Source organism: Ranitomeya imitator, chromosome 2, assembly GCF_032444005.1.
Source record: "Ranitomeya imitator isolate aRanImi1 chromosome 2, aRanImi1.pri, whole genome shotgun sequence".
Classification (NCBI taxonomy): domain Eukaryota; kingdom Metazoa; phylum Chordata; class Amphibia; order Anura; family Dendrobatidae; genus Ranitomeya; species Ranitomeya imitator.
The window spans coordinates 311,952,603-311,979,155 of NC_091283.1; the positions used below are offsets into that span (position 1 = coordinate 311,952,603).

At 42.3% G+C, this 26,553-nt stretch overlaps 1 protein-coding gene across 1 annotated transcript in view; it reads right to left on the bottom strand.

Annotated features, from left to right (window-relative positions):
• LOC138663401 (oocyte zinc finger protein XlCOF22-like) overlaps window positions 1–24,962 on the bottom strand; it is a 40,068-nt gene extending 15,106 nt beyond the window's left edge. Inside the window, exon 1 of the mRNA XM_069749583.1 lies at window positions 24,912–24,962. Within this exon, the coding sequence (XP_069605684.1) occupies window positions 24,912–24,938 (27 nt within the window). The 5' untranslated portion in view covers window positions 24,939–24,962. The remainder of the gene's footprint in view (window positions 1–24,911) is intronic.
• Window positions 24,963–26,553: the final 1,591 nt, after the last annotated feature.

Consider the following 26,553-nt stretch of genomic DNA (forward strand, 5'->3'; position numbering starts at 1 on the left):
TAAACTAAATCTCAAAAAATGTTATAAATACATTGAAACAGCTTTTTTCTTAATTAACCAAACATCTCTTTTCAGCAAGCCAGGAAGAATAGACTGTTATCTATTTGTTAACTTTTAAATTTATGTGTTTCATTCTTGTTGTTCAAAAAACACAGACTTTTGTTTGTATAAGCCTGTAATATTGACTTGTAAGTTGACATTTCATATAAAATATTGTGCTGCTACCCTTGATGACTAAAGACACAGGATAATTGAATAATGATGTTTGCTGATATGTTGATTATACATTGTCCAGGCCAGATAGCTTGTTGGCTTGCAAAACAGAGGAGGAAAAACTATGCAAATGGATTATATAATCAAATTAAGTAAGTTAATTTCATCACTATTCTTCCCCCTTACCTGTGACTGCTGGCTTGAAGGACATTTGTTAACAATAAAAAGAGGTTCGGTGCCTCTGTAACTTGAGACAGATATTCAAATAAGCGACCAAAAAGAACACCTTCACATAAGGCCAATAAAATCCACATAATCTTTATTAAACATGATAAAAACAATGTAATTACAAAAGGTATATAACCACAGGCACAGGTAACAACAGGTGGGTAACCCTGGTAGTAACTCCAAAATATAACATATGTATACGCAACAGTACTGTATCTGACAACTGTTTGACCATGTACAATCAAGCACAAAAGTAGAAATAATATAATAATACAAGTGTATAAGGAAACCAATAATGTAGTATAATTACCAAGGAGCACTCCTGGGGACCCACCACACCCGACGCGCATTTCGCATAGAAATGCTTCGTCCAGGGGTGGTTGGGTACTGGCCAGCTATAGTATATATATCCCCCAAGGACCAATAGAATGAGCACACTAATCAAATTAGTGATAAATACCTGCTGTGCAGGGACAACACATATACATGTGGAATGCCGATATACCGGAAATGGAGCGGCCGCTGGAATGAAGCACGCAGGCGCATGATGTCCACGCCACAGCACAGGTACGCAGCCACCATATCGCACGGAGTGAAGGCCGCTGACGCAATATCCGGTGCGCATCCTCTAGTCATAGAGTGCGACTGCTAGAGGTGCATAGAACTACACACGGCGAACTACCAAACGGTGAGGTGCAAGGCGCATGACAGGAAGTAACAGCACCTAATATACGGTAATGAAAAAGCGTTGCTAGGAAACCGCCATAAGACAGCTATAAGTGCATAAGTGAATAAAGTGCGCTGTGCAAAGTGACTACTGCAGAGCCTAAGAAAAAAAGGCATTAGGACATATAAAAAATGACATTTATATAATAACAATAACACATGATAATATCCATATATGCATAACCAACACGTAAGCATATATAAGTATAAAACAAATAATAACATAAAATACTTAGTGACAACCTTTATACCATGATATTGGCATTAACTATGAATAATATATGACAACGAAAGTGCAAAGAAAGTGCATGGACACACAGCCGCATAACAGAAGCTAATGTCATAAGGAGATCCAACGATGTAAGCATAAGAAGAAAAAGCACTTTATTCCAAAGTCCAACGATCCACTGTGAGTATAGAAGCACCAAAACTAGAGGTCCTTAAATGAAAAAAGAATATATAAAAAAATTACTAAAATATTAAAACCAAGCTAAAAGGCCAAGATCAAAAGACAGCAATGACTAAAGGCAGCCAATACATTACACCAGATTATAACCCTACCAAGGATGCCACAGGCTCAGATTGGCAAAAAAGGAGCGAAACTATTATGATCATTAAGGCCAGGTGGTGAGATGGTATCCAATTTGAAAATCCATCTGGCCTCTTTTTGTGCCAGCATCCTCTTCCAATTGCCTCCTCTGAGTCCCACAAAGACTATCAATACCCTTAACCCCTTTACCCCCAAGGGTGGTTTGCACGTTAATGACCGGGCCAATTTTTACAATTCTGACCACTGTCCCTTTATGAGGTTATAACTCTGGAACGCTTCAATGGATCCTGGTGATTCTGACATTGTTTTCTCGTGACATATTGTACTTCATGACAATGGTAAAAATTCTTTGATAGTACCTGCGTTTATTTGTGAAAAAAACGGAAATTTGGCGAAAATTATGAAAATTTCGCAATTTTCCAACTTTGAATTTTTATGCAATTAAATCACAGAGATATGTCACACAAAATACTTAATAAGTAACATTTCCCACATGTCTACTTTACATCAGCACAATTTTGGAACCAAAATTTTTTTTTGTTAGGGAGTTATAAGGGTTAAAAGTTGACCAGCAATTTCTCATTTCTACAACACCATTTTATTTTAGGGACCACATCTCATTTGAAGTCATTTTGAGGGGTCTATATGATAGAAAATACCCAAGTGTGACACCATTCTAAAAACTACACCCCTCAAGGTGCTCAAAACCATATTCAAGAAGTTTATTAACCCTTCTGGTGCTTCACAGGAATTTTTTGAATGTTTAAATAAAAATGAACATTTAACTTTTTTTCACAAAAAATTTAATTCAGCTCCAATTTGTTTTATTTTACCAAGGGTAACAGGAGAAAATGGACCCCAAACATTGTTGTACAATTTGTCCTGAGTATGCCAATACCCCACATGTGGGGGTAAACCACTGTTTGGGCGCATGGCAGAGCTCGGAAGCGAAGGAGTGCCATTTGACTTTTCAATGCAAAATTGACTGGAATTGGGATGGGATGCCATGTTTCGTTTGGAGAGCCCCTGATGTGGCTAAACATTGAAACCCCCCACAAGTTACACCATTTTGGAAAGTAGACCCCCTAAGGAACTTATCTAGAGGTGTGGTGAGCACTTTGACCCACCAAGTGCTTCACAGAAGTTTATAATGTAGAACCGTAAAAATAAAAAATCATATTTTTTCACAACAATTATCTTTTCGCCCCCAATTTTTTATTTTCCCAAGGGTAAGAGAAGAAATTGGACCCCAAAAGTTGTTGTACAATTTGTCCTGAGTACGCTGATACCCCATATGTGGGGGTAAACCACTGTTTGGGCGGATGGGAGAGCTCGGAAGGGAAGGAGCGCCGTTTGACTTTTCAAAGCAAAATTGACAGGAATTGAGATAGAACGCCATGTTGCGTTTGAAGAGCCACTGATGTGCCTAAACATTGAAACCCCCCACAAATGACACCATTTTGGAAAGTAGACCCCCTAAGGAACTTATCTAGAGGTGTGGTGAGCACTTTGACCCACCAAGTGCTTCACAGAAGTTTATAATGCAGAGCCGTAAAAATAAAACAAAATTTTTTTCCCACAAAAATTATTTTTTTAGCCCCCAGTTTTGTATTTTCCTGAGGGTAACAGGAGAAATTGGACCCCAAAATTTGTTGCCCAATTTGTCCTGAGTGCGATGATACACCATATGTGGGGGGAACCACTGTTTGGGCACATGGGAGGGCTCAGAAGGGAAGGAGTGCCATTTGAATGCAGACTTAGATGGAATGGTCTGCAGACGTCACATTGCGTTTGCAGAACCCCTAATGTACCTAAACAGTAGAAACCCCCCACAAGTGACCCCATATTGGAAACTAGACCCCCCATGGAACTTATCTAGATGTGTTGTGAGAACTTTGAACCCCCAAGTGTTTCACTACAGTTTATAACGCAGAGCCGTGAAAATAAAAAATCTTTTTTTTTCCCACAAAAAATATGTTTTAGCCCCGAGTTTTGTATTTTCCCAAGGGTAACAGGAGAAATTGGACCCCAAACGTTGTTGTCCTATTTGTCCTGAGTACGCTGATACCCCATATGTTGGGGTAAACCCCTGTTTGGGCACACGGGAGAGCTCGGAAGGGAAGGAGCACTGTTTTACTTTTTCAACGCAGAATTGGCTGGAATTGAGATCGGACGCCATGTCGCGTTTGGAGAGCCCCTGATGTGCCTAAACAGTGGAAACCCCACAATTATAACTGAAACCCTAATCCAAACACACCCCTAACCCTAATCCCAACAGTAACCCTAACCACACCTCTAACCCAGACACACCCCTAACCCTAATCCCAACCCCATTCCCAACCGTAAATGTAATCTAAACCCTAACTGTAACTTTAGCCCCAACCCAAACTGTAGCCCTAGCCCTAACCCTAGCCCTAACCCTAGCCCTAACCCTAGCCCTAACCCTAGACCTAACCCTAACCCTAGCCCTAGCACTAACCCTAGCCCTAACCCTAGCCCTAGCCCTAACCCTAGCCCTAACCCTAGCCCTAACCCTAGCCCTAACCCTAGCCCTAACCCTAGCCCTAATGGGAAAATGGAAATAAATACATTTTTTTAATTTTTCCCTAACTAAGGGGGTGATGAAGGGGGGTTTGATTTACTTTTATAGCGGGTTTTTTAGCGGATTTTTATGATTGGCAGCCGTCACACACTGAAAGACGCTTTTTATTGCAAAAAATATTTTTTGCGTTACCACATTTTGAGAGCTATAATTTTTCTAAATTTTGGTCCACAGAGTCATGTGAGGTCTTGTTTTTTGCGGGACGAGTTGACGTTTTTATTGGTAACATTTTCGGGCACGTGACATTTTTTGATCGCTTTTTATTCCGATTTTTGTGAGGCAGAATGACCAAAAACCAGCTATTCATGAATTTCTTTTGGGGGAGGCGTTTATACCGTTCCGCGTTTGGTAAAATTGATAAAGCAGTTTTATTCTTCGGGTCAGTACGATTACAGCGACACCTCATTTATATCATTTTTTTATGTTTTGGCGCTTTTATACGATAAAAACTATTTTATAGAAAAAATAATTATTTTGGCATCGCTTTATTCTCAGGACTATAACTTTTTTATTTTTTTGCTGATGATGCTGTATGGCGGCTCGTTTTTTGCGGGACAAGATGACGTTTTCAGCGGTATCATGGTTATTTATATCTGTCTTTATGATCGCGTGTTATTCCACTTTTTGTTCGGCGGTATGATAATAAAGCGTTGTTTTTTGCCTCGTTTTTTTTTTTTTTTCTTACGGTGTTTACTGAAGGGGTTAACTAGTGGGCCAGTTTTATAGGTCGGGCCGTTACGGACGCGGCGATACTAAATATGTGTACTTTTATTGTTTTGTTTTTTTTATTTAGATAAAGAAATGTATTTATGGGAATAATATACCGGTATATATTTTTTTTTCATTATTTTGGAATTTTTTTTAATTTTTTTTACACATTTGAAAATTTTTTTTTTAACTTTTTTACTTTGTCCCGGGGGGGACATCACAGATCAGTGATCTGACAGTTTGCACAGCACTCTGTCAGATCACTGATCTGACATGCAGCGCTGCAGCCTTCACAGTGCCTGCTCTGAGCAGGCTCTGTGAAGCCACCTCCCTCCCTGCAGGACCCGGATCCGCGGCCATCTTGGATCCGGGGCTCGAGCAGGGAGGGAGGGAGGTAAGACCCTCGCAGCAACGCGATCACATCGCGTTGCTGCGGGGGGCTCAGGAAAGCCCGCAGGGAGCCCCCTCCCTGCGCGGTGCTTCCCTGCACCGCCGGCACATCGCGATCATCTTTGATCGCGGTGTGCCAGGGGTTAATGTGCCGGGGGCGGTCCGTGACCGCTCCTGGCACATAGTGCCGGATGTCAGCTGCGATAGGCAGCTGACACCCGGCCGCGATCGGCGGCGCTCCCCCCGTGAGCGCCGCCGATCGCGCTGGACGTACTATCCCGTCCATGGTCATAGGGGCCCACCCCACATGGACGGGATAGTACGTCCGATGTCAGAAAGGGGTTAATGCACAATCCCTTAGGGTCACATCCGTGGAAGGCCCTAAAATGCCATGGGATAGGTTTGAGTTTGTGGGGATCATCTTCAGTTCGTGCTCTTTCAATATCAAGTACATGCTCACGTACTCGCCTGCGAAGCTCCCGTGTGGTCATCCCGATATAAATGAGACCACACGGGCTGGTCGCGCGCATGATATACAACGGCTTTTGTTGTGCATGTAATAATGTGCATAATTTGAAAGGTCCTATCATTTCTAGAGTTTGTAAAATCCAAGGCATTACACACATTCTTGCAAGCCACACACTTCCCACAACTAGTGCAGCCCCATTTAGGGCCCTTCGCCCCAAAAATTAGGTTCGGGCCAGGTCCTTTATGATAACTGTGGACCAACTGGTCCCTGAGATTATGAGACCGCCTAAAAGTGATAGTGGGATTTTTACTGATGCATTTGGCAATGATCCTGTCCGTCATAAGTATTGACCAATGTTTGGTGATAGCATTCCTAACTTCATCACTCCTGGAATTGAAATCCAGGATACACTGTACCTGATCCATGTCTTTATCCAACTTCCGTTTTTTTGTAGAAGAGTATTCCTTCTGCTATGGTATGCCCTTTGATAAGAGTATGGGACTTCTTCCCATACCCACGATCCTTAAAACATTTGCAGAGGTCTTTATACACTTGTATTATTATATTATTTCTACTTTTGTGCTCGATTGTACATGGTCACACAGTTGTCAGATACAGTACTGTTGCGTATACATATGTTATATTTTGGAGTTACTACCAGGGTTACCCACCTGTTGTTACCTGTGCCTGTGGTTATATACCTTTTGTACTTACATTGTTTTTATCATGTTTAATAAAGATTATGTGGATTTTATTGGCCTTATGTGAAGGTGTTCTTTTTGGTGGCTTATTTGTTGTTTTCTTCATGGCCTTATATGTAGGATATACTTAGGTGTGTTTATCTTGTTGGTTGCAGATTGTGACTATATCCTTGTTCAGTATGGACTTTAGGAGTAGAGATGCTTCTTGGACGGCGCATGCTCAGAATGTATTTGGTGAGGCTAACTCACAGGCACAGGAACCAGTTCAAAAGACAGCATTGAAGAAGACATTTTTTTTTACATGTGTAATGCCTTGGATTTTACAAACTCTAGGAATGATAGGACCTTTCAACTTACGCACACTATTACATGCACAACAAAAGCCGTTGTATATCATGCGACCTGCCCGTGTGGTCTCATTTATATCGGGATGACCACACGGGAGCTTCGCAGGCGAGTACATGAGCATGTACTGGATATTGAAAGAGCACGAACTGAAGATGATCCCCACAAACTCAAACCTATCCCACGGCATTTTAGGGCCTTCCACGGATGTGACCCTAAGGGATTGTGCATTAAGGGTATTGATACAGTCTTTGTGGGACTCAGAGGAGGCAATTGGAAGAGGATGCTGGCACAAAAAGAAGCCAGATGGATTTTCAAATTGGATACCATCTCACCATCTGGCCTTAACCCCTTCATGACCTTGGGATTTTTCGTTTTTCCGTGTTCGTTTTTCACTCCCCTCCTTACCAGAGCCATAACTTTTTTATTTTTCCGTCAATTTGGCCAAGTGAGGGCTTATTTTTTGTGGGATGACCTGTACTTTTGAACGACATCATTGGTTTTAGCATGTCGTGTACTAGAAAACGGGAAAAAAATTCCAAGTGCGGTGAAATTGCAAAAAAGTGCAATCCCACACTTGTTTTTTGTTTGCTTTTTTTGCTAGGTTCACTAAATGCTAAAACTGACCTGCCATTATGATTCTCCAGGTCAGTACGAGTTCATAGACACCTAACATGACTAGGTTATTTTTTACCTAAGTGGTGAAAAAAAAATCCAAACTTTGCTAAAAAAAAAACAAAAAAAACAATTGCGCCATTTTCCGATACTCGTAGCGTCTCCATTTTTCATGATCTGGGGTCAGTTGAGGGCTTATTTTTTGCGTGCCGGGATGATGTTTTTAATGATAGCATTTTGGTGCAGATACGTTCTTTTGATCGCCCGTTATTGCATTTTAATGCAATGTCGCGGCAACAAAAAAAACCCGTAATTCTGGCGTTTCGATTTTTTTCTCGCTACGCTGTTTAGCGATCAGGTTAATGCTTTTTTTTAATTGATAGATCGGGCGATTCTGAGCACAGCGATACCAAATATGTGTAGATTTGATTTTTTTTTAATTGATTTATTTTGATTGGGGCGAAAGGGGGGTGATTTAAACTTTTATATTTTTTTATTTTTTTCACATTTTTTTTTACTTTTGCCATGCTTCAATAGCCTCCATGGGAGGCTAGAAGCAGGCACAGCACGATCACCTCTGCTACATAGCAGCGATCTGCTGTTCGCTGCTATGTAGCAGAATTGCAGGTGTGCTGTGAGCGCCGACCACAGGGTGGCGCTCACAGCTACCGGCGATCAGTAACCATAGAGGTCTCAAGGACCTCTATGGTTACAATGGAGAAGCATCGCCGACCTCCGATAATGTGACGGGGGTCGGCGATGCCATCATTTCCGGCCGCCTGGCTGGATGCGGTAGTTAAATGCCGCTGTCTGCGTTTGACAGCGGCATTTAACTAGTTAATAGGCACGGGCCGATCGCGATTCTGCTCGCGCCTATTACGGGCACTTGTCAGCTGTTCAAAACAGCTGACATGTCCCGGCTTTGGTGCGGGCTCACCGCGGAGCCCTGCATCAAAGCGGGGCTTCTGACCCCAGACATACTATCCCGTCCGAGGTCAGAAAGGGGTTAATGATCATAATAGTTTCGCTCCTTTTTTGCCAATCTGAGCCTGTGGCATCTGTTGTGAATTCTGTGGCTGAATTCACTCCTGTGGTCACAAGTGGTACTGCAGCTTCTAAGCTTCCTCCCTCTGGTGTTCTGGTGAGCTCGTTGGCTGCTTTGTTATTTAACTCCGCCTGATTCGGTCTTCCTTGCTCCTTGTCAATGTTCCAGTGTTGGATCTGAGCTTCTGGATCTTTCCTGTGGCCTGCTGCTCTGCTTAGATAAGTGCTTCTTTGCTTTTGTTGCTACTTTTTCTGTCCAGCTTGTCTATTCGTTTTGCTGGTAGCTCTGAGACGCAAAGGGTGTACCGCCGTGCCGTTAGTTCGGCACGGTGGGTCTTTTTGCCCCCTTTGCGTGGTTTTTTGCTTTAGGGTTTTTTGTAGACTGCAAAGTTCTCTTTGCTATCCTTGCTCTATCTAGAATATCGGGCCTCACTTTGCTGAATCTATTTCATCCCTACGTTTGTCTTTTCATCTTGCTAACAGTCATTATATGTGGGGGGCTGCCTTTTCCTTTGGGGTATTTCTCTGAGGCAAGTCAGGCTTGTTTTTCTATCTTCAGGCTAGTCAGCTCCTCAGGCTGTGCCGAGTTGCATAGGTAGTGTCAGGCGCAATCCACAGCTGCTTTTAGTTGTGTTTAGGATAGGTTCAGGTATTGCGGTCTACAGAGATTCCACGTCTCAGAGCTCGTTCTATTGTTTTTGGGTTATTGTCAGATCACTGTATGTGCTCTGATTGCTGGAACACTGTGTCACTGGATTGCCTACATAACAGGCATCCTTGGTAGGGTTATAATCTGGTGTATTGTATTGGCTGCCTTTAGTCATTGCTGTCTTTTGATCTTGGCCTTTTTGCTTGGTTTTAATATTTTAGTAATTTTTTTATATATTCTTTTTTCATTTAACCCCTTTACCCCCAAGGGTGGTTTGCACGTTAATGACCGGGCCAATTTTTACAATTCTGACCACTGTCCCTTTGAGGTTATAACTCTGGAACGCTTCAACGGATCCCAGTGATTCTGACATTGTTTTCTCGTGACATATTGTACTTCATGACAATGGTAAACATTCTTTGATAGTACCTGCGTTTATTTGTGAATAAAACGGAAATTTGGCGAAAATTATGAAAATTTCGCAATTTTCCAACTTTGAATTTTTATGCAATTAAATCACAGAGATATGTCATGCAAAATACTTAATAAGTAACATTTCCCACATGTCTACTTTACATCAGCACAATTTTGGAACCAAATTTTTTTTTTGTTAGGGAGTTATAAGGGTTAAAAGTTGACCAGAATTTCTCATTTCTACAACACCATTTTTTTTTAGGGACCACATCTCATTTGAAGTCATTTTGAGGGGTCTATATGATAGAAAATACCCAAGTGTGACACCATTCTAAAAACTACACCCCTCAAGGTGCTCAAAACCATATTCAAGAAGTTTATTAACCCTTCTGGTGCTTCACAGGAATTTTTTGAATGTTTAAATAAAAATGAACATTTAACTTTTTTTCACAAAAAAATTAATTCAGCTCCAATTTGTTTTATTTTACCAAGGGTAACAGGAGAAAATGGACCCCAAACATTGTTGTACAATTTGTCCTGAGTATGCCAATACCCCACATGTGGGGGTAAACCACTGTTTGGGCGCATGGCAGAGCTCGGAAGCGAAGGAGCGCCAATTGACTTTTCAATGCAAAATTGACTGGAATTGAGATGGGACGCCATGTTTCGTTTGGAGAGCCCCTGATGTGCCTAAACATTGAAACCCCCCACAAGTGACACCATTTTGGAAAGTAGACCCCCTAAGGAACTTATCTAGAGGTGTGGTGAGCACTTTGACCCACCAAGTGCTTCACAGAAGTTTATAATGTAGAACCGTAAAAATAAAAAATCATATTTTTTCACAAAAATTATCTTTTTGCCACCAATTTTTTATTTTCCCAAGGGTAAGAGAAGAAATTGGACCCCAAAAGTTGTACAATTTGTCCTGAGTACGCTGATAGCCCATATGTGGGGGTAAACCACTGTTTGGGCGGATGGGAGAGCTCGGAAGGGAATGAGCGCCGATTGACTTTTCAATGCAAAATTGACAGGAATTGAGATGGGACGCCATGTTGCGTTTGAAGAGCCACTGATGTGCCTAAACATTGAAACCCCCCACAAGTGACACCATTTTGGAAAGTAGACCACCTAAGGAACTTATCTAGAGGTGTGGTGAGCACTTTGACCCACCAAGTGCTTCACAGAAGTTTATAATGCAGAGCCGTAAAAATAAAACAAAATTTTTTTCCCACAAAAATTATTTTTTTAGCCCCCAGTTTTGTATTTTCCCGAGGGTAACAGGAGAAATTGGACCCCAAAATTTGTTGTCCAATTTGTCTTGAGTGCGCTGATACCCCATATGTGGGGGGGAACCACTGTTTGGGCGCATGGGAGGGCTCGGAAGGGAAGGAGCTCCATTTGGAATGAGGACTTAGATGGAATGGTCTGCAGGCGTCACATTGCATTTGCAGAGCCCCTAATGTACCTAAACAGTAGAAACCTCCCACAAGTGACACCATTTTGGAAACTAGACACCCTAAGGAACTCATCTAGATGTGTTGTGATAGCTTTGAACCCCCAAGTGTTTCACTACAGTTTGTAACGCAGAGCCGTGAAAATTAAAAAAAAAATCTTTCCCCCCAAAATTATTTTTTAGCCCCCAGTTTTGTATTTTCCCGTGGGTAAGAGGAGAAATTCGACCCCAAAAGTTGTTGTCCAATTTGTCCTGAGTACGCTGATACCCCATATGTTGGGGGGAACCACCGTTTGAGCGCATGGCAGAGCTCGGAAGGGAAGGAGCGCCATTTGGAATGCAGACTTGGATGGAATGGTCTGCAGGCGTCACATTGCGTTTGCAGAACTCCTAATGTACCTAAACAGTAGAAACCCCCCACAAGTGACCCCATATTGGAAACTAGACCCCCCAGGGAACTAATCTAGATGTGTTGTGAGAACTTTGAACCCCCAAGTGTTTCACTACAGTTTATAACACAGAGCCGTGAAAATAAAAAAATCCTTTTTTTTCCCACAAAAATTATTTTTTAGCCCCCAGTTTTGTATTTTCCCAAGGGTAACAGGAGAAATTGGACCCCAAAAGTTGTTGTCCTATTTGTCCTGAGTACGCTGATACCCCATATGTTGGGGTAAACCCCTGTTTGGGCACACGGGAGAGCTCGGAAGGGAAGAAGCACTGTTTTACTTTTTCAACGCAGAATTGACTGGAATTGAGATCGGACGCCATGTCGCGTTTGGAGAGCCCCTGATGTGCCTAAACAGTGGAAACCCCACAATTATAACTGAAACCCTAATCCAAACACACCCCTAACCTTAATCCCAACAGTAACCCTAACCACACCTCTAACCCTGACACACCCCTAATCCTAATCCCAACCCTATTCCCAACTGTAAATGTAATCTAAACCCTAACTGTAACTTTAGCCCCAACCCGAACCCTAACTTTAGCCCCAACCCAAATTGTAGCCCTAACCCTAGCCCTAACCCTAACCCTAGCCCTAACCCTAACCCTAGCCCTAGCCCTAGCCCTAACCCTAGCCCTAACCCTAACCCTAGCCCTAACCCTAGCCCTAACCCTAGCCCTAGCCCTAGCCCTAACCCTAACCCTAGCCCTAATGGGAAAATGGAAATAAATACATTTTTTTTATTTTTCCCTAACTAAGGGGGTGATGAAGGGGGGTTTGATTTACTTTTATAGCGGGATTTATAGCGGATTTTTATGATTAGCAGCCGTCACACACTGAAAGACGCTTTTTATTGCAAAAAATATTTTTTGCGTTACCACATTTTGAGAGCTATAATTTTTCCATATTTTGGTCCACAGAGTCATGTGAGGTCTTGTTTTTTGCGGGACGAGTTGACGTTTTTATTGGTAACATTTTTGGGCACGTGACATTTTTTGATCGCTTTTTATTCCGATTTTTGTGAGGCAGAATGACCAAAAACCAGCTATTCATGAATTTCTTTTGGGGGAGGCGTTTATACCGTTCCGCGTTTGGTAAAATTGATAAAGCAGTTTTATTCTTCGGGTCAGTACGGTTACAGCGATACCTCATTTATATCATTTTTTTTGGTGCTATCATGTTTTGGCGCTTTTATACGATAAAAACTATTTTATAGAAAAAATAATTATTTTTGCATCGCTTTATTCTCAGGACTATAACTTTTTTATTTTTTTGCTGATTATGCTGTATGGCGGCTCGTTTTTTGCGGGACAAGATGCCGCTTTCAGCGGTACCATGGTTATTTATATCTGTCTTTTTGATCGCGTGTTATTCCACTTTTTGTTCGGCGGTATGATAATAAAGCGTTGTTTTTTGCCTCGTTTTTTTTTTTTTTTCCTTACGGTGTTTACTGAAGGGGTTAACTAGTGGGCCAGTTTTATAGGTTGGGCCGTTACGGACGCGGCGATACTAAATATATGTACTTTTATTGTTTGTTTTTTGATTTAGATAAAGAAATGTATTTATGGGAATAATATATATATTTTTTTTCATTATTTTGGAATATTTTTTTTAATTTTTTTTACACATTTGAAAATTTTTTTTTTTACTTTTTTACTTTGTCCCAGGGGGGGGACATCACAGATCGGTGATCTGACAGTGTGCACAGCACTCTGTCAGATCACCGATCTGATAGCAGTGCAGGCTGCTTCACAGTGCCTGCTCTGAGCAGACTCTGTGAAGCCACCTCCCTCCCTGCAGGACCCGGATCCGCGGCCATCTTGGATCCGGGGCTCGAGCAGGTGTTTTAATTACAGCAGGTCCATTACCCCTCCATAGAGAGAGAGAATTTTAGTCTAAGAAGAGGTTTCACAGGTACCCATTCAGATGGAGACGTTTATTCTCAGCGAGGAAAGGCAAGTTTAGGACCTGGTATAAGAGAGATGCCCTAATGTGGCTACCAGGTACACATAAAATTGGCCATTTTTATGCGCTAAACGCTCTCATTTTTCATATTTCTAGTGCAGTAATGCAGTTCAATTTTCGCGTTTCATGTTTGCATGTTTTAGCGCTACAGTGTGCTGCCTTATTTACTTGACTATATACGAGTTGGCGACTCTAGGTTCAGCACCTGTTCACACTAAGTCTATGTTTGGATGTGACGGTCAGTCTTTTGAAATGTATTCTTTAGCCTTCTGATTGAGCACTCCGCCTCCTAGTCACAGGTGTTTTAATTACAGCAGGTCCATTACTCCTCCATAGAGAGAGAGAATTTTAGTCTAAGAAGAGGTTTCACACAGGTACCCATTCAGATGGAGACGTTTATTCTCAGCGAGGAAAGGCAAGTTTAGGACCTGGTATAAGAGAGATGCCGTAAAGTGGCTAACAGGTACACATAAAATTGGCCATTTTTATGCGCTAAACGCTCTCATTTTTCATATTTCTAGTGCAGTAATGCAGTTCAATTTTCGTGTTTCATGTTTGCATGTTTTAGCGCTACAGTGTGCTGCCTTATTTACTTGACTATATACGAGTTGGCGACTCTAGGTTCAGCACCTGTTCACACTAAGTCTATGTTTGGATGTGACGGTCAGTCTTTTGAAATGTAGTCCTGCGGAACAGACCCCGTAGCTATAGAGTCCCTAAAAATAAGAAATAATGGTTTATCTATTACATTACTTAGTTCTCTTAGTACTCGTGGGTGTATGCCATCCGGACCCGGAGATTTATCTATTTTAATCTTATTTAGCCGGTTTTGCACCTCTTCTTGGGTTAGATTGATGACCCTTAATATAGGGTTTTCATTGTTTCTTGGGATTTCACCTAGCATTTCATTTTCCACCGTGAATACCGTGGAGAAGAAGGTGTTTAATATGTTAGCTTTTTCCTCCTCATCTACAACCATTCTTTCCTCACTATTTTTTAAGGGGCCTACATTTTCAGTTTTTATTCTTTTACTATTGATATAGTTGAAGAACAGTTTGGGATTAGTTTTACTCTCCTTAGCAATGTGCTTCTCTGTTTCCTTTTTGGCAGCTTTAATTAGTTTTTTAGATAAAGTATTTTTCTCCCTATAGTTTTTTAGAGCTTCAATGGTGCCATCCTGCTTTAGTAGTGCTTTCTCTTTACTGTTAATTGCCTGTCTTACTTCTTTGTTTAGCCACATTGGGGTTTTCCTATTTCTAGTCCTTTTATTCCCATAAGGTATAAACCGCTTACAGTGCCTATTTAGGATGTTCTTAAACATTTTCCATTTATTATCTGTATTCTTATTTCTGAGGATATTGTCCCAGTCTACCAGATTAAGGGCATCTCTAAGCTGGTCAAACTTTGCCTTCCTAAAGTTCAGTGTTTTTGTGACTCCCTGACAAGTCCCCCTAGTGAAAGACAGGTGAAACTGTACAATATTGTGGTCACTATTTCCTAGATGCCCGACCACCTGCAGATTTGTTATTCTGTCAGGTCTATTAGATAGTATTAGGTCTAAAAGTCAAGACATTCAAAGAACCAGAGACTCTCCGCAGGAGAGCAAAGAAGACATCATAGCTCCATCATAAGGGACACAAAATTGTCATTCTACAGGATGCCAGCTTAGGGGAACATGGCCCCGGTTGAAAAAATGCAGGTTTACTCCATTGACCATCACTGAACCATGGATACATTTGGGGAAGTCAGGATTTGGACCCTCCGGTCACTTGAGCCTCATGGATACATTTGTGAAAGCCAGGAATGGAACCCACTGTTCATCTGGCTCCATTGAGATTTTCGGAGAAGCCAGTTTTGAATCTCGGGTTATCTGGCCTTATACCTCAATGGACTGTCATCTTCCTAAGCTTAAGAATGCTGTTGGCATCAGCGCAAATAGGGTCTTATCCAACGCAAATCGAATTGATATAATCAAATTCTACTTATCAAATGGAGCATTTGATAAAGCATATAAAGTTATCCGCTGCAGCAGATCTACCGGTCAGCAAGTGACCATGCTGTAGATGAATGAACGGGTTAATGTGGATATAATCTGTGCTGCTGAATAGATGTAGGCCCAGATGTATTTAAAATTAAGAAAGCATTATACTGTCTCTGTACAATTCCCTGGATAGACCGCACATGGAGTTCTATGTACAGTTTTGGGCACTGGTGCTCAGGAAGAATATAATGGAACTAGAGCGAGTACAAAGGAGGGCAACAAAATTAATAAAGCGGATGGGGGAACTACAATACCCAGAGAGATTAGCAAAATTAGGATTAGTCTAGAAAAAACATGACTAAGGTGCGATAAAATAACCATATATAAGTATAAAAGGGGAGAGTACAAATATCTCTCCAAGGAAGGGGACAGTCACAAGGGGGCATACTCTGCATCTGGAGGAGAGAAGGTTTTTTCACCAACATAGAAGAGGATTCTTTACTGTTAGGGCAGTGAGAATCTGGAATTTCTTGCCTGAGAAGGTGGTGATGGCGAACTCAGTCGAGAGGTTCAAAAGAGCCCTGGATGTCTTCCTGGAGCGTAACAATATTGTATCTTACAGTTATTAGGTTATTTAGAAGGACGCAGATTTGGGGATTTATTCTGATGAAATGTCTTTCTTCGGCCTTGCTAACTATGTTACTATGTAAAGGTGGTTTATTCAACGCGTTTCGAAGTCTAAGCGATTTCTTCATCAGGAAATACCACACGAATACAGAGTCAGAAGTAGGATACTGTCTTATACATACAAAATTTCAAATAACGGCACCAATGGGATCACCTGACGAGCAAATATTTAAACTTTGAATTTCATGGTATTAGCCAAATTTTTCTTTTTTCACCTTTGCACTATGGAATAGGAAAATTTGGTCAATACCATCAAATTTCAATGCTTAAATATTTTATATACATCAATTCTTGAACATGTCATGTGCTGTATCTGTGAACTCTGATATTTTCTGTTTTTCAGGTGATGCCAATGGCGCCGTTATTTGAAATTTTGTATATATAAGACAGTATCCTAGTCACTTAGACTTCGAAACACATTGAATAAACCACGTCTCTTTATGTGAAATACGTCTGGACCTACATCTATTCAGCAGCACAGATTATATCCACATTAACATGCTCATTCATCTTCCTAAGCTTGTCATTACCTCCTCTCTGTGTGCGTGCCACAGGTGGGGCCATCGGCCCTGGAAGCTCTGAAGTAACAGCTGCTCTTATCCCGGCGAGTCAGCGGAAAACTCTGACTGTTTCACTTATTCATTCTCGTCTGGACTATTGTAACTCTCTATTAATCGGCCTCCCTCTTGCAAAACTCTCCCCGCTCCAATCTGTCCTGAATGCTGCAGCCAGGATCATATTCCTCACCAACCGTTACACCGATGCCTCTACCCTGTGCCAGTCATTACACTGGCTACCCATCCACTCCAGAATCCAGTACAAAACTACTACCCTCATCCACAAAGCACTCCATGGCTCAGCACCACCCTACATCTCCTCCCTGGTATCAGTCTACCACCCTACCCGTGCCCTCCGCTCCGCTAATGACCTCAGGTTAGCATCCTCAATAATCAGAACCTCCCACTCCCATCTCCAAGACTTTACACGTGCTGCGCCGATTCTTTGGAATGCACTACCTAGGTTAATACGATTAATCCCCAATCCCCACAGTTTTAAGCGTGCCCTAAAAACTCATTTGTTCAGACTGGCCTACCGCCTCAATGCATTAACCTAACGATCCCTGTGTGGCCTATTTATAATAAAAAAAAAAAAAAAGGTTCCTCGCATCATGTTCTCATACACTTTATGCAGTATTAGCCCTCTGTTTCTGTACTGCTACATACTGGTTCATGCAGCTTTACATGAACACCCGAGCCTTACACTATAGCTGGTCCGAATAACTAAAGCAATTGTTACCATCCACCTCTCGTGTCTCCCCTTTTCCCCATAGTTTGTAAGCTTGCGAGCAGGGCCCTCACTCCTCCTGGTATCTGTTTTGAACTGTATTTCTGTTATGCTGTAATGTCTATTGTCTGTACAAGTCCCCTCTATAATTTGTAAAGCGCTGCGGAATATGTTGGCGCTATATAAATAAAAATTATTATTATTATTATTATTATTAAAGGTGAGACTCTGTAATGTGCACCATTTTGAGCATTTTGCTGGGACTATTCTATGTATTATTTGCCTCTTGTGGTTAAATAAATTATTGCCACACTGTTTTACCCTCACTCTGTGCTGTCTGAGTAGTATTACGCCCATGGTAAAATGATAGTGGGCGTTCATTATGATGATCCCCAGTCCATGCAGTTCCGGCTCGCGAACCAGAGCACCCACTGACCCCCCGTGTCTCTACATTAATCAATGCCAAGAAGAAAAAAAAAGATAATTTCGGCCCCTTAAAAATGATAATAACAAGATAATTGTTATAGAAGACAAAGAAAAGGCGGAGATATTAAACAGGCACTTTTCATCCATGTTCACCAATGAACCGTCTGTTTCAGTTATCATTCAACAAGGCAAAAATCCAAGTTCACCATCTGAAATAATAGTTAAACACGAAAAGAAGTACTCTTGTGTCTGAGCAATTTGAACATTGGAGGATGGCTGATGTGGTACTGATATTTAAGAAAGGTAAGAAGGTGGATCCAGGTAACTACTGTCTGGTAAGTCTGACAACAATATAGTGTGCAAAAATTTTAGGGCATCATAAGAGATGACCTGCAGAGTTATATGGCAGAGAATAATATAACCGACAACCAGCCTGGACTCATGAACGATAAATAGTGTCTAACTAGCATATTGTATTTCTATGAGGAGGTGAGTGCAAATCGGGATGTTGGTAATGATGTGATTTATCTGGACTTTGCAAAGACATTTGAGTCTGTACCACATAACGGCCTTATACTGAAGCTACAGAACCAAGGACTGGAGGACCTATATGCAGATGGGTAAGGAATTGGCTAAATGACAGGAAACAAAGAGTCATTATCATTATCCTCTTTTTCTCAGAAGAGGCAGTTTGCATATTTAATTTCCCAGAGGAGCATTGCATGGCGAATAAGCCTCCTTACCTTGACAAGCCAGCTGGTATGTCACTCTCCATAAGGAGAAACGTTACACCTTAGACCCCAGTCCAGAGCCTCTCACCTAGCCAAATCAGTTCTCATGCTTCGCACTTACGAGGGCCAACAGCCCGAAACACCGTGTCTGCGAATTGAGATACTGATTTTGCTTTAATTCTAAGTCATATTGCACGACTCATTAAAGGGTTGATTGTGACTTGTAGGATCGCTACTTCCAACAGGTGGCGCTATAGCATTTAACTCCTCTTTTTCTCAGAAGAGGCAATTTGCACATATCATAAATGGTACATTCTCTAAGGCCGGTTTCACATTTGCGGTTGTGTCCGCAGCGTTTCTTCCACATATATCCGCATGCGTTGTGTATTCCTATATTTAACATTAGGGACGCATGCGTCTGCGATCATTTGCTTTTTGCCGCGTTTGACAACGCATGCGTCGTTTCGTCGTCTGCAGTTTTGCGCAGAAATGCAACATGTAGTAATTTTTGGAGGCGTCAATTTGCCACCTATAAACATATGCGGTCGATTGCGTAAGGAATGCGCCAAAAAAAACGCATTACTGTCTATGTGAACGCATGTCCTAATTTCTGATATTTCTTTCTTTCTGCATGCATCAGAATGTCTTCTTCTTCTGATGAGGAGCAACATCCTGGGCCTTCCGAAGTAGAACATGTCAGTGAAGGGAGTACTCACCTTCTCAGATTGGTAAGTATTCACTGTCAAATCTACACATATGACAATTTTTTGCTTTTCATTTTTTTTTTAGAGCACTTCTACTGCGGCAGAGACTGGGCAGGAGCAGCGGAGTCACGGTTGGGTGGCAAGGCGGCAGCGTGTACGTATACAAGGCTGGCTGCTGTATCCTCACTGTTGTATTCTTTAATCTTCCTTTCTGTACTTTACTCTTTCTTTTTAATTCTCTTCTGGACTACTTTTATATCTTGACTTTCCTTATTCACGCCATTTCTCAGCCTCTGTTTTCTTTCTTTTCCTTATGTTAATGTATCCAACATTAATGTCTTTATTTAATTTTTAGGTTCCAGAACGGGATGAAGACCTCCTCATCTCCATGGTCCAGAAGCGAGTCCCGTTGCAGGACACCCGGGATCCACTGCACTCAAACAACGTAACGATTCGGCGCCTATGGAATGAGGTGGCCAAAGCGATGTGGGATGGCTGGGACAACGCCCCGACTCGGGTCCGAAATGCATTTGGTAAGTATTGCACTGCAGTGTCAAGCAGCAGAGACCTTGGCCGTGCTCACTCAACTGTGTGTGATGAAAGAAACTCTCAGGAGTTTCTCTCATCACACACAATTGTGTGAGCACGGGCAAAAGTCCATTTTCTGACCATTATGGTTTGTTTTTTTTAACAGTGGCCAAAGTCAAAACACGTTGGTGTTCGATGAAGAACCGCTTCAACAAGGACCTGCGTCAAGAGAGCCGTGTTCCCAGTGGTTCAGGAGCAAGGATCCGAAAGTACAAATACCATCGTGTTCTGGCATTTTTAAGACCGGTCCTTGCCCAGAGAACATAAGTATTTATCCCGTGCATTAGGTTATGTTGAATTGCCATAATCTGTATGTTTCTATTCCACAGGAGTTGTCGTCTGTTTAATTTTTGGTATTAATTTATTTTTTCCTTTTTTCACAGCACATGGAGCACTACTGTTGGCCCAGGTTCTGGAGCGGTCCTTCATCAAACAGCCACGGACCCATCCCAGCCATCCAGCAGCGCTGCAGCAAGTGGGCCTGCCACACAAACTGGAGACCAGGAAGCTGGTCCATCAGGTCTTCCCCTTTCCCAGTCCTCTGCCACTGCCCCTTTTTTTTTTTTAGGCTCCTCCCGGCAGTGGCAGAGGGCATCGGACAGGACCCTCATGCCCGAGTTTTTATACTTGAGCTCGGTTTTTCACAAAGGACTCAAGGCTTTGGGTGACCGAATGGATATTTCCCTTAGCCACATGAATACACGTTTCCTGGAGGTCACCAGAAGCCTTGACCAAGTAGAAGCCGACCTCCAGAGGCCAGCACATCATTTTTTTAACCAAATTGAGCAGGGCATGTCGGAACACCTTACTCCTGATCTCCAGCTTAGTGTCATGCAGGCCTGCAATGCTGCTTACGTGCAGGCTATGCAGCAGACTCAGTATTCTCAGCAGACAGTGGCGGCATATCCACCTGTGCCTTCACTGTCACGATTAACCTCAATGCCGACCTCTGCTGCATACCACTGCACGGCCACCTCTATTCCTAGCACTGCCGGACACCAGTACAGCACCACCACCATGCCGAGTGCTATTGGACAGCCCACCGCCACCACCATGACAACCGCTGCTCCTGCTTGGACCTCCTCCACTGACACCATGATGCAGCAGGACCCTGGCATGGCCTTCCGTACCGACACCACCACGATGCAGCAGGACCCTGGCATGGCCTTCCGTACCGCCACCATGATGCAGCAGAACCCTGGCATGGCCATCCGCTCTACAAGCACTATGGACTCTGGCATGGCTGCACGCTCTACGAGCACTATGGACTCTGGCATGGCTGCACGCTCTACGAGCACTATGGACTCTGGCATGGCTGCACGCTCTACGAGCACTATGGACACTGGCACAGTGCAGCAGGACCCTAACAGGTCACCCACCATGACCATGCCACGACAAATGAGCCCTCCGAGGCTTCCCAGAACCCGACAATCCCAGAAAGTAAAAAAAACAAAACAGCGGACTCTTAGTATTCCTCCCCCTTCACCTCCCAGTGTGTCTGTAATGTCAGGTTTGTCTCACCCATCCAGTGTGTCTCAAGCCTCTCATGTGTCAAGCCCTATCCCCGAACTACCAGACCCCTCAAGTTTCATTGCCCCTTCTCCTGCCACCCCTGCGTCATCCACTGTTAGCCAGGCCTCACTGCTTCACACCCCCTGTTTACACCACTCTACCCCAAGCAGGCGCAGTTCAATTTAAAGTTTGTGTAAAAAAAATATATATATTATGTTTTGCTCCCAATTATGTGTAGTTTATTATGTCTTTCGCCGCCGTCCACACACACCGTGCGCCAAACACTTAATTTTTTGGCCACATCAAAGCTCCAGTAGTTAGCAAATAAATGACTGCAGCTTTGTGTGTCTTTAGTATAGAGATATGAGGTGGGCCAAAAAAATAATTCATGTATTATCTCCATAATCTCTTCCTTTAGTCTGTGACTAGTGTTGCAGACTGAAGAGAAAATGGCGGAAATACAATGCAGAACTATTACTCAACAGGTCAGGTGTCCAAAAACTCATTAGTTAGGACACCTCACCTGGTGAGTAGAGAACTGCCTTGTATAACCTCCATTTTCTCGTCTGTGTACGTAATATTCCACACAAATTGAAGGTACGATGGTGGTCATAAACACGGCATATCTATGCTCACCTGTACATGTGTCAGAAATAGTGAATTCATGAGGCTGTTATATGTGCATCCTGAATTCATTATTTCTGACACCTGACTTGAGGAGTATAGATCTGTTTTGTATGACAGTCATTGTCTCTTCAGTCTGTGTCCAGTGGATACTGCATAGCAGAACAAAATCAGGACGCAATGACATCAACAACCTTACCACTAAAGCAACATGGTTGCCGTCACACTAGCAGTATGTGGTCAGTGTTTTATATCAGTATTTCTAAGCCAAAACAAGGAGTGAAACAATTAGAGGTAAATTATAATATTAACATAACTAGCACCTCTGCCTTTATCACCCACTCCACTGCTAGTTTGAGGACAGCCTTGGTTTGTAGAAGAAATACATAGGAGACACGGTCAAGACAACAAAAACAAAGTTTATTAATGAGAAATATTATTAACATTTAAAAAAATTACTGGTACAGATAAAATTACAACAGGACATTTACACAACATTGTCCTGCCATGACACACATCTAATATCAGAATCAAAAAACTTCAGCAGTTGACCGCAGCGGGTGATGATGGTAATCGGGCAGTGGGTGTGCAACTGGTTCATCCAGTTCAATGTTGGGTCCCTCCTTAGCCATTATGTAATTGTGCAGAACCACACAGGCTTTGACCACCTTGTTGACTGTCTCCATTTTTAGATTAATAGCTGATGCAAGAATGCGCCATTTTGAGACTAGAATGTCAAAGGTACACTCTACTGTTCTTCGGGCCCTAGTCAGTCTGTACTTAAAGATCCTTTTAGTGTGGTTCAAGTCCCGACTGGAATATGGCTTCAGTAGGTTTTCACACATCTGAAAGGCCTCATCCCCAACCATAACAAATGGCATCGGTGGACCTTGAGTGTTGGGGAGCAGTTGTGGCCGTGGAAAATTAAAATTTTTGCCATACATACGGCGGCCCATATCAGAGTTCTTAAAAGTCTGGGAATCGTTGCCACGGCCAAAAGCTCCAATGTCCACGGTGATGAAGCGACAGTCCGCATCGGCTATTGCCATGAGCACAACAGAAAAATATTTTTTATAATTTAAGTACTCCGATCCTGTTCTGGCTGGTTTTATAATGCAAATGTGCTTTCCATCAACCACTCCCAAACAGTTTGGAAAATCACACACACTCCAGAATTTTTCCGCAATTTCAAGCCACATGTCCAAGGTGGGTACGGGTATAAACTCATCCCGGAGTACATTCTACAAAGCCCAACAGGTGTCCGCAACTATTCCAGACAGGGTGGAAATTCCAAGCCGGTATTGGAAGTGGAGGGATGAGAAACTCTCTCCAGTTGCCAGAAATCTGTGAGAAAAAAAATTACAATCTATTCTATTTATGATGTGGTTATGCTAAAGACAGAAAGGAAAATACCCAAAAAATACATGTCTGAACACCCAAAATTTGGACTGTCATTGGTTTAGATTTGTTACGTACCTAAATGTAACCAGCAGACGTTCCTCGGGTGGAATCGCTCTACGGAGCTGGGTGTCCTGTCTCGGTATGGTTCCTTGGACACGAGCAAGCAAATCCCGGAATGAGTCTTGCGACATCCTTGTATATTCTTTGAATTTCTCCGTGTTGGCATTAAGCTCGCCATACAGCGAGTGATAGGCTCCACGTCTCTCACGTAATTCAATAATGGGGTGTCTCCAAAAAAGCCTACGCCGTCTCCTTCTCAATCTTTCGCGATTTCTGTCTTGCTCCCAAGCAAAAGCACTCAGGCAAGAAACAGCTTGATGCTTAAATCCAGGTTGAAATAAAAGCTCTCCATGCGAAGATCCATGACACAGGAGCAAAATCTGAAGATTTCAGCTGTTCAGGGGTCTATATATAGAGATCCCATAATGCACGCCCTCTGTAGTCCCATTGTCGCCGTCAGGTTAAATAGATTTTTCTCCTGTTAAATTTTTCACCCTGCACACCAAAAGCATAAACGCAGAAAAAAACGCATAGAAACACGTACAAACGCGGTGTTTTTTAACCGCATGCGTTCCCCGCATGCGTCTAAAAAAACACCGCGTTTGTACGTGTTTCTATGCGTTTTTTCCTGCACTTGCGGATGCAGATTAAACGCTGTGGATTCTACCGCAAATGTGAAACTAGCCTTAATGGGATATAGTCAGCAGTGGATCTGTGCTAGGACCAATTCTTTTTAACCTCTTCATTAATGACCTTGCAGATGGGATTGAGAGTAAAGTGTCAGTCTTTGCTGACGACACCAAACTATGTAGGATATTAAAATCTGACCTTGAAATTACAATATTAAAAAATGATCTGGATAAGATCAAATGAGGTTTAATATTGATAAATGTAGAGTAATGCACCCAGCACGGCAGACACTATAACAGCTTTTATAAACTGGCTGGATGATTTCCTCAGAACAAGTAACACTGTGGGTTATAGGTAAATTAGTGACAAAATGAACAATTGGTGGAGAAAGGTTGAACTTGATGGAACTAGGTCGTTATTCAGCCCATGTAACTATGTTTATTGTCTAACAGCCGTGAAACATACGGGCGGGTTCTTGAGCATAGCGCCAAAGCACACGATACTCGACCAATGCCGAGCGCGCTCACTCATCACTAGTATCTCCATTATGGTGCTGGAGCCAGGAGAGGAATCATCGCATTGTGGGAGAACTTCTCTGGGCTTCTGTCCGCTCATCCTGCAGGTGTCTGAGGACTTGGGAACCGGCGAAGCCGAATTCTGTCTACAGCTGTTACGTCACTGTTCACACCACACAGAGACCCCAAAAGCATCTTCGGGCTGAAGGGGTTAATGTCCCCCCCACTGATGAGGAATCTCCAGCACCTACCTCCACCTGCAGAGCCGCACTCCACATATATGGCTGCTCTGTGCACACAGGACCTGTGATGAGGTCACAGGAGGGAGGAGTCAGGGGTCACATGATCAGGGGCCTCAGTGAATGATATCCTGAGTGTAGACCCTACATGGAAACTTCTCCTCAGTCAGTGACGTTTCCGCCATTATTTCCCCTCACTACTGGCACAATTACCCCGCGCCGCCTTTTCTGCACAGTGTTAGGTGTGGACTGTAACGTGTGATTTCTCTGCTTGGAGACAAATACACCCCACACATGAGGGAATTATTAGGCCGGCGTCACACTAGCGAGTTTTACGGATGTATGAGCGCAGAAAATACGTCCAGAAAATACGGATTGCACATGGCCCAATGATTCTCTATGGGGCAGCTCCTATCTGCCGTATATTACGCATCCGTAATATATGGTATGTTACAGGCGCAAAAAATACGCCAATGAAAGTCTATGGGGGCGAGAAAAATACATATTACACACGGACCAACAGTGTGACTTGCGAGAAATACGCAGCGGTGTTCTATAGAAAAGCCGGTAATTCAGTGCGGTGTACAGTAAAATCACACTGACAGGTTAGAATAGAATAGGTAAGATAAATGTCTACACATAGTATAGGGGTATATATATATATATATATACAGTTAGGTCCATATATATTTGGACAGAGACAACATTTTTCTAATTTTGGTTATAGACATTACCACAATGAATTTTAAACCAAACAATTCAGATGCAGTTGAAGTTCAGACTTTCAGCTTTCATTTGAGGGTATCCACATTAAAATTGGATGAAGGGTTTAGGAGTTTCAGCTCCTTAACATGTGTCACCCTGTTTTTAACCCCTTCATGACCGGGGGATTTTTAGTTTTTCCGTGTTCGTTTTTCGCTCCCCTCCTTACCAGAGCCATAACTTTTTTATTTTTCCGTCAATTTGGCCATGTGAGGGCTTATTTTTTGCGGGACAAGTTGTACTTTTGAACAACATCATTGGTTTTAGCATGTCGTGTACTAGAAAACGGGAAAAAAATTCTAAGTGCGGTGAAATTGCAAAAAAAGTGCAATCCCACACTTGTTTTTGTTTGGCTTTTTTGCTAGGTTCACTAAATGCTAAAACTGACCTGCCATTATGATTCTCCAGGTCATTACGAGTTCATAGACACCAAACATGACTAGGTTATTTTTTATCTAAGTGGTGAAAAAAAATTCCAAACTTTGCTAAAAAAAAAAAAAAAAAATTGCGCCATTTTCCGATACTTGTAGCGTCTCCATTTTTCATGATCTGGGGTCGGTTGAGGGCTTATTTTTTGCGTGCCGAGATGACGTTTTTAATGATAGCATTTCGGTGCAGATACGTTCTTTTGATCGCCCGTTATTGCATTTTAATGCAATGTCGCGGCGACCAAAAAATGTAATTCTGGCGTTTCGAATTTTTTTCCCGCTACGCTGTTTAGCGATCAGGTTAATACTTTTTTTTAATTGATAGATCGGGCGATTCTGAGCGCGGCGATACCAAATATGCGTAGATTTGATTTTTTTTTATTGATTTATTTTGATTGGGGCGAAAGGGGGGTGATTTAAACTTTTATGTTTTTTTTATTTTTTCACATTTTTTTAAACTTTTT